Source organism: Microtus pennsylvanicus, chromosome 4 (assembly GCF_037038515.1).
Source record: "Microtus pennsylvanicus isolate mMicPen1 chromosome 4, mMicPen1.hap1, whole genome shotgun sequence".
Classification (NCBI taxonomy): Eukaryota; Metazoa; Chordata; class Mammalia; order Rodentia; family Cricetidae; genus Microtus; species Microtus pennsylvanicus.
In genome coordinates, this window is record NC_134582.1 from 71,661,687 (window position 1) to 71,675,620 (window position 13,934).

Below are 13,934 nucleotides of genomic sequence, written 5' to 3' on the forward strand. Positions count from 1 at the left end.
GCTGCACTTTTTAAGTGATTTCATTATTTTGGACTCTCAGTAGCCAGTTAAGGTGGCTCCAGGGCAGAGGGACTGGACAGGATAGGGGGAGGCTGAAGGTCAGATTACAGTTCAACCTGCCCTACAGATGGAAACCATAGGGGTAGAACCAGGTGGGATGGTAACAGGCTCTGTAAACACTCTGGGGTAAACCTTGGATGTTAAAGGCTGTAAACATAGCAAGCAGCCAGGCCCACAGGCAGATACTGCTCCCAGCTCATGAGGCTTACTTCTCTGTCCACTCGGGTCAGCGCCCCTGAGACTCTGCGGCCCCTGGGATATCAGCTGAGTGATATTAACTGACTCTTTGAGCATGTGTGATTCTTGTTTGCAAATCTGTTGCTCTTATCTTTTCGGTCCTGCTTTTAGACAGGGTGGTTTCTTGTGTATAAATTAGGATCGGGCAGTGGTCTCTTATCAGCAACAAGCAGAGTGACCCCAAATGAGCAGTTAATGCCACCTTTGGAGAAGAGCAGCCGTCCATGGTTATGTAACTAACAATATTTTTAAATAGTTGTGGTCCTCCACCCTCACACGTTTAAAAATTGTGATCCCAGAACTGGGGATATATAGTTCAGTTGGCAGAAGCTTGACCAGCATGCAGCAAACCTAGGACTTGATCCCTAATGTGGAATAAACATGGTGTGGTGGTACCTGCTTATAATCCTTAACACTTTGGAGTTGGAGGATAAAACATTCATGATAAGTCTTGGATACATAGCGGGGTTTGAAGCCAGCATAGGCTACATGAGACTCAATGCTAATAAATAGATAAATAGATAATAAATAAGTAAAATACAGGGCTAGAGAGATGGCTCAGAGGTTAAGAGCACTGACTGGTCTTCTAAAGGACTGGGATTCAGTTCCCAGTACCCAAAGGCAGTTCACAACTGTCTGCAATTCTAGGATCTGACATCTTCACACAGACATACATGCAGGCAAACACCAATGCACATAAAAAATAAAAATATCAAAAAAATGGTGATCTTTTAAAAAACTCAGAATGTGCTGGGCATGGTGGCACATGCCTTCAAATGAAGCACTGGGAAGGCAGAGACAGGCAGGTAGATGAATCTTTTTTAGTTAGAGACCAGCCTTGTATACATAGCAAGTTCCAGGCCATCCAGGGTGATATAGTGATACCCTGCTTCACAAATCAAAAACAAAGCCACATGACTAAAACATTTTTATATACATGTATGAAACTATCAGAAAAAAATAAAAAAGCATCGAGTTTTTTTTTTTTGTAAACAGAAACTGCACTTTATTTCCCGACTGCCCAGACACAGAAACTATATTAATTACAACACTGTTTAGCCAGCAGCTTAGGCATAGTCCTACTTAGCTCTTATATCTTAAATTACCTATTTCTGTTTATCTTTGCATCGCCACAAGGCTATGGCCTTACTGGAAAGGTTCTGGCATATTTCTGCTTCGGCGGCTATGTGATGTGACGTCTGCCTGACTCCACCTTCTTTCTCCCCGCATTCAGTTTAGTTTTCCCATCTAGCTCTGTTCTGTCCTGCTATAGGCCAAAGCAGCTTTTTATTAACCTAAAACATATTTACAACATACAGAGGGGAATTCCACATTTTTTGTATACATGTGTATTTATTTGTTTATTTGTTCAGGGGCAGGGTTTCTCTGTGTAATAGCCCTCACTGTCCTAGAAGTCACCCTGTAGACCAGGCTGGCCTCAGACTCATAGAGATCCTCCTGCCTCTGCCTCCCAAGTGCTGGACTAAAGGTGTGTGCCATTGCAGCTGGATAGTAGAGAGATTTGATAGTCTGGACTTACAGTTCTTTTACTTAAGCTAAGGAACTTAATGTCAGCCATAATACGCTTATAAGTAAAAGTAATTACAAGCTAAAGCTATTGTAATGTAAGGGCAGCTGATGTCTTTGGTTTTGTTTCCTTTTGAAGCAGGATGGGCCTTTGTAGCTCAGGCTGATTTCAGATTCTCCATCCTTGTGCCTCTGCTTCCCTAGTGTTAACAGGCCTGTGCCACCATACCTGGATACCATCTGATAGTTTTACAAAGTGAGTTAGTGGCTGGGCTTGATTACTAAAGTACTTGAGGATCTGAGTTTGATTCCCAGAACCTGTATAAAAAAGCTGGGTATGGTGTTTAGCCTAGAGACAGGTTTCTGTCCCACCTGGAGGGGAACTGCTGTGAGATCATGCTGTTGTACACTATAAAGATTTGTCACTTGCATTGTTTTTTTGTTTTTTATTTATTAAAGATTTCTGCCTCCTCCCCGCCACCACCTCCCATTTCCCTTCCCCTCCCCCATCAAGCCCCCCTCCCTTGTCAGCCCAAAGAGCAATCAGGGTTCCCTGCCCTGTGGGAAGTCCAAGGACCACCCACCTCCATCCAGGTCTAGTAAGGTGAGCATCCAAACTGCCTAGGCTCCCACAAAGCCAGTACGTGCAGTAGGATCAAAAACCCATTGCCATTGTTCTTGAGTTCTCAGTAGTCCTTATTGTCTGCTATGTTCAGTGAGTCCGGTTTTATCCCATGCTTTTTCAGACCGAGGCCAGCTGGCCTTGGTGAGTTTTAAAACACTGATTGGCCAGTAGCCAAGCAGGAATTAAAGGTGGTGCAGCCAGACTAAGAGGAACCTGTGGAGAGGGAAGGCAGAGAGTCAGTCACCAGCCAGATGCAGAGGAAGCAAGATGAGAATGCCTCACTGAGAAAAGGTACTAAGCCACGTGGCTAAACAGAATTATTTATGGGTGAGTTTAAGTTGTAAGAGCTAGTTAGTAATAAGCCTGAACAATCGGCCAGACAATAGACAACCTGCCTGAGGTTGACAGCTGAGATTGTCTGCCAGCTTTCACGTGTACACACACATTAGAAAAAACAATTGTGACATTTTTTGTTAGTGTTTATGTGGGTCTGTGAGTTATGTACATTCTGCAACTTTTCGCAGCTGAATATGAACTTCTGTTGATTCTGTGCATATACTGTGGTAATTTGAAGTCTTTTTTTTTTTTTAACTCAGTCAAGTTCTTGGCACACAAAAGACTGTGTCATCTGGCTGACATGTGAAAATAGTTACAGGAGCCTTTAAAGACTCCAAACATTGTGACATTTTTTTGCATGAAGAATATTTGCAAATAGTTTATTGGTTTCTCCTGTGGCTGTGTTTGTTGTTGGGCTCCAAATGCCTTTTGTTCTTAACTGCGACTGGTGTGATGTTTGGTCTTGACACATTATCAGAGCCTGTCTAAGTATGTAGATGAAGCTTCAAAGTGTGTATAAGAACAGAAATGAGAAACACATGTTATGTTGGGTCTTCGTGGCCAGAGGCTGGGCTTGTCAGAATTAAAACCATACGTGATGGAGTAGGGGCTCCTTTTCTAGGTCACCAAGCCCTCTGTCACTAGTGGCATCTTCCAGTATTCCAGGGTCACGGGTCCAGGACCCAGAACTTGTAATCAAAGACTTAAAAAGACTAAATAAGAAGGGTTGTAGTGTGAGGTGGTCTAAATGGGACCTGTCGTTTGTTTTTGTGTCTGTGTCAGAGAGTCTCATCATTCCACTCAAGCTGACCTTGTATTCCCATCCTTAAGCTTCCTGCCAACTAGCTGGGACCACAGTCTCTGTCTCTGTTTCTGCACCACACCACCATTCTTGGCTGGCTGTGATTCATTGATTTAAAAAGGATCATCTTGCTGCAAGTACTTATTACTTTCTTGGGACTTCAGTTGCTGAATAAAAATTACTGATCATATCATATCTCTGCAATGGTCATGTAATTTTCATAAACCAACTGGAAAATTACATGATTATTGCAGAGATATGATACGATGAGTAATTTTTATGCAGTTGTTTTATCTAGTATTATAAACTGAGTTTTTTCCTTACTACTGGGCCTGCTACTGTATAACCTATTGCTGCCCACGTCACCTCTAGAGTTGGTGACCTAAAATAATAGGAAGTGATCTGGTTTTTGTTTGTTTGTTTGTTTGTTTTGATGAAGGGTGTCATGTTACCCAGGTTTACTTTGAATCTGCCTTGCCCTGTTTTATGTGGTGCTGGAGACAAAAGCCAGGACTTTGTGCTTCTAAGACAAGCACTCTTTCAACTGAGCTTCAGTCCCAGCAAATACTCTCTGGGTTAGGAGTTGTGAGGGCTTCTCTTGGGTGGGTCTGGTTCTCAAGCTCCTAGTCCTCAGTAATCTTGAGGATCTTCTCCAGAGATGGCTTACTTACATCTCTGGCAAGTCACTGTTGAACTTTGGCAGGAGACACTGTTCACCATGTGATGTTCCCAAAGTGACAGTTTGCTTTACCCAGTGTGAGGGATCAATGCAGAGCCACATTCTCTGTGCCCCGTCTCAGAAGTCTCTCTGCTGGGTCTTTGTTCCCTCCATTAAACATTTGTATTTGTTTATGTGTATGGGTGTTTTTCCCCTGCATGTGTCTATATCGCATGTGTCCTGTGCCCTTGGAGGCCAGAAGACAGTGTCTGAGCCCCTAGAACTGGAGTTACAGATCATTTACCACCAAGTAGGTGTTGCGAGTAAAACCAGGGTCCTCTGGAAGAGTTGCTGGTGCTCCTAACCACTGAGCCCTCTCCCCAGTCCCACGCTCTTGTTGTCTCTGTAATTTGTGACAATGCACACATTGTCCCTGTTACTGTACGAGAGGAGAGGTTAAAGGTGGAAATACAAGGAGCTAATGTGATTTGGGAGTGTCTTGGAATCTGGCAATCATAGTGTCTAATCTTTCTCTTGGTAATCATCTGTTTCTTGGCTTCAAAATAGCATCATGACATTCGAGTGGGCATTCTGTATACATAGCTTCTGATATAAATATCCTGAAAGCATTTGCCAAGGCATTCCTTGTGTCCAAGTAGCCGGCAGTGATATATTATGAAATTGTGTTGATTCTTGATAATTTTTGCTCATCTGAGCATTTGTGTTAATATAGAAACCAGTTAATAGGGTTCCTCCTGAGAGCCACTTCAGGTGGGAAGGTCTTCGGGTCAGAAAGACAAGTAGGTGTGAAAGGAAAAACTACAGATATTAGCAGACATTTTTTAAAGATTTGTTTTTACTTTATGTGTAAAAGTGCTTGCCTATGGCTTTGTACACCGCGTGCATGCAGTGTTTGTGGCGACTACAAGAGGGTGTCAGATCCCCTGGATCTAGGGTCATAGATGGTTGTGAGCCACCAACTGGGAATGAACCCGGGTCCTCTGCAAGATCAGCAAGAGCTCTTAATCACTGGGCCATCTCTCCAGCTTGCTAGCAAGTATTTAATAGTTATATGTACAGGGGCTTAGATTAAATCTCTAAGTTTATTTCTATTTATCCTGTTAAGTCTTATAATATCTATTTCTATGTATTCATTTCCCAAACAGATTTTAAAACCACAGCTTTTTTAAAAGTTCATAGCTGGGAATCTGGAGTTTTCCCTCACCATCCCCCATAGGAAAAAATGCTACGTTGTTCTCTTCTTCTGAATTGAACTTGTATTCCAAGACTAACCCACAGTTAATGAATTAAAAGGCTATTTTTTCTCTTGAAATTTAGAAAGAAATCAGGGCATTACCATTTTGGTATTTAAAGAAACCATGAAGCTACAGTCTGGCGGAATAAAAATCACTTTAAATTGATGTTTAAGCAAAAAGCTTGTATAGTTTTATACAGAGAAGGTGGTCTTGGAAAGCTAGAGAAACTTTGAAAGAAGGTTCTCTGGATTTCATTAGTTTGAATTACGTGTGTATGCATGTGCACGCGTGCTCTTCTCACTGACTAGTGGGCTTTGGTCCTGTGTATTTGTTCAGGTGATTCATTCAGGAGCACAATGTCTTAGTTTTGTTTTCTTGGCAGTTCTCTTTATTTTAATTCTAGTATCCTCCAGGAGAGAGTTTATCTGATGTGTCTCACATGTCCAGGAGTTTACGGCATGATGTCTGATTCGATCACTAATAAAAGTTGCAGTGAACCAGGAGCCTTTAATCCCAGCAGTGTGGCGATTTCTCAGAAAATTAGGAAAAAAACCTTCCTCAAGACCCAGTGATAACCACTTTTGCCAAAGGATGCTCAATCGTGCCACAAGGACATGTGCTCAACTATGTTCATAGCAGCTTTGTTTGTCATAGCCAGAACCTGGAATCAACCTAAATGCCCCTCGACCGAAGAATGGATAAGGAAAATGTGGTACATTTACAAAATGGAGTACTACACAGCAGAAAAAAAAATAATGACAGCTTGAATTTTGCAGGAAAATGGATGGAGCTAGAAAACATTATTTTGAGTGAGGTAACACAGACACAGAAAGACAATTATCACATGTACTCACTCTTGGTGGTTTTTAAACATAAAGCAAAGAAAGCCAGCCTACAAACCACAATTCCAGAGAATTTAGACAATAATGCGGACACTAAGAGAGACTTACATAGATATAATCTATATGGGAAGTAGAAAGTAGAAAAAGACAAAATCTCCTGAGTAAATTGGGAGCATGGGGACCTTGGGGGAGGGTTGAAATGGGGAGGGGAGAGGCAGGGAGGGGAGCAGAGAAAAATGTAGAGCTCAATAAATATCAATAAAAAACAATACCTTTCTTTGTTCTTGAAATTGATTGATGTTATGGTAGACCTTTTCATAACGTTACTGAAGATAAGTAAATATTTGAGCATTCTGTTAATTAGTGTATTATTTTCCCATTGCTGTAACTAAATACTTAACAAAAATAATGTAATAGAAGGATTTATTTTGGCTCCTGGTCAAAGAGAGTTCAGTGTAGTTTATGATAGGGGATGTGGCTGGGATTCTTCACTTCTCAGCTGACAAAGAAACAGAACAGGATATTCTGCCTAGTCTGAAGCCTCAGCCCACTGGAGAACAAGTCTTTTCTCTTTAAATTGCTCTAGAAATGCTTCAGAGACTGGTAGAGGTTGTGCGTCTTCTAGATGATTCCAAACCCAGTCAAGTTGATAGGGAAGGTTTACAGCTATAGTTTGTGGTCTTTTGAGATTAAAAGGAATAAAATTCTAGCAAGAAATAGTTCAGATATTGGGGAGACAGGCCCTTTATAACTGTTAAAACAAAATAATTGAAATATCCTCTGAAAGGTGTCAAGTTTTTATTATTTGTTCTAAGATCTAGCTTTATGCTTAAGATTTTTGCTCGATATATTAACGTGTTGTTGACTTGTGTGTGTGTGTGCGTGTGTATACACATATGTATAGATACAAGAGGTAGATGTATGTGTCTTCCTCATTTTCCACCTCCTTTTTTTGAGGCAGGATCTCTCACTGAGCCTGGAGGCTCATCAGTTTGGCTAAGCTGTTCTGACCACTGGGCTTCAGAGATCTGCCTGTCCGCCTCCCAGCACTGCAGTTAGAGACTTGCATTGCCATGTTCACCTTTTACACAGATCCTGGAGATCCGACTTCGAATGCTCATGCTTGCTTAGTTATCACTTTACCAAATGAACCCGTCCCCAGCTGTGGTCTCTTAATCTTTGTTTTGAGACACGATTTCTCTATGTAGTCCTGTCTGTCCTGGAACTCTCTTCTCTGTAGGCTAGGCTGGGCTTGAACTCAAGAGATTCAACTGTCTGCCTCCCGAGTACATGGACTAAAAGCATGCACCACCATGTCTGGCTTTGTTACTTTCTTTTTTTTAAAAAATAATTGCTTTTAATCAAGTGATGGGCTTACATTAAAGTCAACTTACTTATGAACAGTTATTAAGTGCTCTTTATTATCCTAAGTACATTGGGTTCTACATAGTAGAATCATTCATTTATGCTTGGACAGGAGTTGAGTGATAGGAAACACAGCCTTCACTTCAGAACGCCTCCAGCCATAAGAACAACTTTCACTTAAGAGTATTAAGCACTAGAGACAGAAGCTTGTAATTGAGCTGATGCTGGTGGTGCAGGCCTTCAATCCTGGCATTCAGGAGGTAGATGCAGGTGAATCTTTGAGTTTGTGGCTAACCTGGTCTCCAGATAGAGTTCCAGGATAGCCAGGGCTGCCCAGGGAAACCCTGTCTTGAGAAACAAAAACCAAAAGAAGCAGCAATAGCTTGTAAGTAACTTGGTAGTGTTTTTTCCCTTTTATTCTGTTTCTTGGACCTAGGGAATCAAATTCAGGGCCTTCTGCACTCTGCTACCAAGATACTCCTAACCTAGATTTGATTATTTATTTATTTATTTATTTGCTATTGTAATTTAAAATCTATTTTCTGTAAATAAGCTTTGGAATTTAGTTTCTGTCTTCATATGTGTCTAACTGAATGCATGTGGGTCCCTGGTTCCTGCATGGGATTTGGGAACACCCTGCAGATAGTGGTGGCTGGGGAAAATAGGATCAGCTTCTTCAGAGATACAGGTAAAGCTCTCAGATGAAAAGACCTCAAAACAATATACAAAAGTTGAAGAAAAGACTCCAGGCCACAATCAAGGTATCTCAGCATGAACTACGATTGGTAAAGAAGGGGATTTGTCCAGGTCTGGTAGTGCATTCCTGGGGTAGGTGCATCTCCATGAGTTTAAGGCCAGCCTGTTCTGCATAGTGAGTTCTAGGTCAGCCAGGGCTACAAAGATCATGAGACTGTCTCAACAAAAAGAAAGAAAGAAAATGTGTTTTTAAAGTGCTACACTTCTTAGTACAGGTTGTTTAGTGTTGGTGCACTCAGGGTTCATGTGGCAAGGAGGACTCTTCCCTGGTAGGTTGTGCTGTGGGAAATGCTTTTGTTCATTGTAAAGATTTGTCTTTCATATTGGTTTAATAAAATGCTGATTGGCCAGTAGCCCAACAGGAAGCATAGGTGGGGCAACCAGACTAGGAGAATTCTGGGAAGAGGAGAGGCAGAGAGTCAGTCATTACCCAGACACAGGAAGCAAGATGAGAATGCCTACTGGGAAAAGGTACCAAGCCACATGGCTAAACATACATAAGAATTATGGGTTAGTTTAAGTTGTAAGAGCTAGTTAGTAATAAGCCCGAGCAATAGTCCAACCAGTTTATAATTAATATAAGACTTTGTGTGTTTATTTGGGACTGAATGGCTGTGGGACTGGGCAGGCCAGAAACTTCTGTCTATAAGGTTGAAACAAACAATTAACTTAGGATCCTGGGAGCCTGAGAACTTGGCTCTGCTGCTAGGCTAGAACTTTTGTAAAAACTGCTCCTTGGTGACAGAACCGTGTCATTTAGAAGTAAATTGCCCTTTTCTTTTTTTCCAAATACAGGTTATATATTTGGGGAGGACTCCAGAAGATGCATATAGAACATTAATCTTTGGAGATACAGCTTATATTCCTTTCAGGTAAATGTATAGATCTATTTGTGTAAATGTATAAATCTATAGACCAAATAGACCTACTTGATCTGTTTGGTCAGATCCTTACCAAGAAGTTCTTAGTGGTAATTCTTTATCTTTTTAAATGAATTTTTAATTTTTTTTTTTAACGCCTTGACCACAGTTTTCCCTCCCTCCACTTTTCCCAGTCTCCCCTTCACCAACTACCTCTCAGCCCCACCCCCATCTACTCCTCTATTTCTATTCAGAAAAGAGCAGGCCCCTCATGGTAAAACCCAAACATGGCGTCTCAAGTTGCAGTAAGACTAGGCAGGCGCTTCCTCTCTTATTAAGGCTGGACGAGGCAACCAAGTAGGAGGAAGGGGTTCCAAAGGCTGTCAAGAGTTAGAGACAGCCCTTACTTCCACTGTTGAGAGTCCCACAAGAGGACCAAGCTGTCACATATATGTAGAGGGCATAGGCCAGCCCCATGCAGGCTCCCTGACTATCAGTTCAGTCTCTGTGAGCCTCTATGAGCCCTGGTTAGTTGATTCTGTGGATTTTCTTGACCCCTCTGACTCCTATAATTCTTTCCTCCCTCTTCTGCAGGATTCCCCGAGCTCTGCCTAATGTTTGGCTGTGGGTCTTTGGATATGTTTCTGTCAGTTGCTGGATAAAGCCTATCTGATGTTTCTGATGTTAATTGGGCTTGGCTCCAGTTTATGAGTATAGCAGACTATCATTAGGCATCATTACATTGACTTTTTTTTTCTGCCAGTCGTGTTTGGTTCTATCCTAGGTCTCTGGGCTGTCCAGCCTCCGAATCCTGGCACTCTAGGCAGTGTCCGGTGTGGGCTTCTCCTGGCATGGGTCTCAGACTGGACCAGTCAGTCATTGATTGGCCATTCCCTCAATTTCTGCTCCTTCTTTACCCCAGCATATCTTGTACGCAGGACAAATTGTAGGTCCGTAGTTATGTGGATGGTTGATGTCCCAGTCCCTCCTCTGGAAGTCTTGGCTACAGGAGATGACCTGTTCAGGCTGCATATGCACTATTGCTAGGAGTCTTGGAGTCACCTTGTAGATTTCTTGGGAGTTTTCATTACACTGGGTTTCTCCCTCACCCCAAATGCCCCCCTCCAGTGTCTCTTCCAGTACTCTTTCCTTTCCATCTCCACCAACTTGATCTCTCCTATTCCCATCCCCACCCACCCCAGTCCATTTGTAAAATATATTCTGTTTCCCCTTCCCAGGGAGATCCAGGCGTCTCCCTTTGAGCCCTCCTTATTACTTAGCTTCTTTGGTTGGTTCTGTGGATTTGTAGCATGATTGTCCTTTACTTTATAGCTGATATCACTTATGAAGTGAGCACACACCATGTTTGCCTTTCTGGGTCTGGGTTACCTCACTCAGGATGATGTCTTTTCTAGTTCCATCTTTTTTTTCTGCAAATTTCATGATGTCATTGTCTTTAACAACTGAGTAATACTCCACCTGGTAAATGTACCGCATTTTCTTTATCCATTCTTTGATTGAGGTACATTTAGGTTGTTTGTAGTTTCTGGCTATTACGAATTTAAAGCTGCTATGAACATAGTTGAGCAAGTGTCCTTGTGGTAAGATGGAGCATCCTTTGGGTAGATGCCCAAGAGCTGGGTCTTGAGGTAGATTGAGTCCCAGTTTTCTGAGAAAACGCCATATTGGTTTCCAAAGTGGCTGTACAAGTTTGGACTCTTACCAGCAGTGAGAGAGTGTACCCCTTGCTCCACATCCTCACCAGCATGAGCTGTCACTTGTAGTTCTGATCTTAGTCATTCTTGACAGGTGTAAGATGAAATCTCAGAGTTGTTTTGATTTACGTTTCCCTGATGGCTAAATGTGCTCAATGTTTCTTTAAATGTTTGTCAGCCATTTGAGATTCTTCTGTCGAGAATTTTCTGTTTTAACTTTGTACCCCATTTTTTAATTGAGTTATTTGTTTTTTGTCGTTGTTGAGATACAGTTTTTTTGAGATGCAGTTCGCATTGTCCCTTGATCCTCTTCTTTGCACCTCCGAAATTCTAGGGTTACAGGCATGCACTACCATGCCTGTCCTGTGGTTATTAATAGCTCGCTTTGGTTATCAGATAGAGAACTGGTTCTCAGCTTTGCTGTTGTCTCCTTTACAAACTTAAGCCTCCATTTGTAATGAAGATAGGAACTATGACCTGCAGAGGTTATGCACATAAAAACAAACAAGCAGATTTAGTGCCTGCTCTCACCCACTGTTTGCTCAGTGTTCATAGCCCTTTCTCTTTTTTTAAAGTTGTTGCATATTTGGAATTTGGAAAGGAAACACTAATGTAAACAGACATTGCATACAAACGTGTACATGTGCACATGTATGTGTGCAGCACTTAAGAGTTGAACTCAGGCATTGCACGGGCACACACCACTGAGCCTGAACCCCAGCACAAAACACTAATCTGAATTATACAGCTGAGTCTTACACATGTATGTGTGACTGCCACACTTTTGGGTGTAGAACTTGGCTCTTATTCCCAAAGATTCCCTCTTGCCCTGGAGACTGCTCTTAGGTTACCTTTCCTGCTGTGTCTTAGACCTGTTTGCTTTTGAACTTCCTGTATTTGGAGTCCTCCAGTGTGCATCTTGAGGGGATGGCTCAGTGATTAAAGCAGTTGCTGCACAGGCCTGGAGACCAGGGTTTAGGTTCTCCAGTACCCATGAATGCTGGGTGGGAATGACAGCCTGCCTGTAATTCCTGCCTTGGAAAACAAAGACAGTGTATCCCTAGAGCAAGCTAGGCTAGCAAGGCCAGTCATGTTGGTGGACTCTGGGTTCGCTGAGAGATCTTACCTCAATGAATAAGGTGGACGAGCAATTGAGGATGATTTCTGATGGCTCAGGTCAAGGGTATTCATGAAGCAAGCATGTGTGTTCAGATAGGGGGTGGGTCTTGAATAGAGCAGGCCTTGAGCTACCGTGGTTCTCAGAGAGATCGTGCATCAGATTCTTTGCAAGGTTGAATATGCAAGCCTTTAGCTGGGTTGGAGAATTGTCGATCACATTAAGGAATTAATGATAGTAGTTAATAGTTGCTGTCAAAGTCGTATTACTGCACTTGGAAAGTTTCCTCTCTTCCTATTGATTGATATAGGGCTGGTGTATTTGACTGTCTGTCGGCTAATTGTGCACTTGCTCAGATGTGGAGAGTTACCAGAGGACCTGGGTTCAATTCCCAGTACCCACATGACACTTCACAACAGTCTGCAATTCCAGTTCCAGGGACTCTTATCCCAGTGTGCATAAAATCAAGTTAAATAAATTAAAAAAGAAAAGAATTAGGAAAAAGTTACCCAGTTAAAGTTGTGATATAGCTGTGGGAACAAAATACTTGGGACTGCTTTAGAGATCATTGGTGCATTGACTTCTAGCCAGCTTTGTCTGGGGTGAATATGCTGTAGAACATTAACAGAGTAACACTTTGGGAATTTCAGAGACGCTGCCTACGGAAGCTGCAGTTTCTATATTACACTTCTCGACTGTTTTCACGCAGTAAAGAAGGTGAGTGTCTTGGAGAAGATGAGGCGTTCTGCACAGCTCTGTTAGAATTTCTTCAAAAGAGGGGTGTGAGGTCAGAAGTATTCCATTCCCAGTTAACATTAAAGAGACCCCAAAGCGATAGACAGCTCATTCTGAATTTCTCATTGCTTCTCTGCATGAATGGGATGGAAAAGGCACAGGCAGGAGACAGGCTGGGTTTGTTCGTTAGTTGGTTGAGCACTAGTATAGTGTTGACTGAGGTTTCTGTCCTGCCCAGTTCCCGCAGCCGTTAAAAAAATCACAGAGAGGCCTACATTAATCATAAACTGATTGGCCCAAAGCTCAGGCTTTTTTTATTAATTGATTCTTATAATTTATATCAGCCCACAATTCTTGTCTGCGTTAGCCACGTGTCTTAGTACCTTATTTGTGTTGACCGAGGTTTCTGTCCTGCCCAGTCCTGCAGCCGTTTAGTCCCAAATAAATTCACCGAGGCCTACATTAATTATAAACTGATTAGCCTGTTAGCTCAGGCTTCTTATTAACTAGTTCTTACATTTTACATTAACCTATTATTTTTATCTGTGTTAGCCACGTGGCTTGGTACCTTTTTTGGCTTCCTCAGAGGCTGGGTCACGACTGTAGAGTGAGCTTTCCTCTTTCCACAGTTTTCCTGTTCTCATTGCCCCGCCTGTATTTCCTCCTTGGTTGCCCTGCCTATATTTCCTGCCTGGCTACTGGCCAATCAGCATTTTATTAAAAATAATACAAGTGACAGAATAAAAGATCGTTGTCCCACGGCAGTGTAGCATGTGAGAGGCTAAGGGGTCAACCCCAGCATCACAAAAATAAGGCACAAATAAGAGAGTTAAGTAATTCGGTTCTAGATACAGTATTAGTTTTGAGTGTGTCTGATTTAAAATAAAAAAGTTGAATACTTTTTTCTCCCAAGTTCTGTTTATGTATCTGTAACATAATAGCCGTGGGGCAGAGACTTGCTCAGTGACATTGTTGGGTTAGCATATACAATGTCCTAGGTCCCAGCCCCTGTACCAACAACACAGTAACTTGAGACTCAGTTT

The 13,934-nt window shown here is 42.1% G+C and overlaps 1 protein-coding gene across 9 annotated transcripts in view; it reads left to right on the top strand.

Moving 5' to 3' along the window:
• The window catches only part of Cdc14b (cell division cycle 14B), a 73,896-nt gene that overhangs the window by 36,155 nt on the left and 23,807 nt on the right, over positions 1 to 13,934 (top strand). For all 9 annotated transcript variants that reach the window (XM_075969356.1, XM_075969358.1, XM_075969359.1 and 6 more), the window contains 2 exons: positions 9,260 to 9,336; positions 12,807 to 12,873. In XM_075969356.1, the coding sequence (XP_075825471.1) occupies positions 9,260 to 9,336; positions 12,807 to 12,873 (144 nt within the window). The remainder of the gene's footprint in view (positions 1 to 9,259; positions 9,337 to 12,806; positions 12,874 to 13,934) is intronic.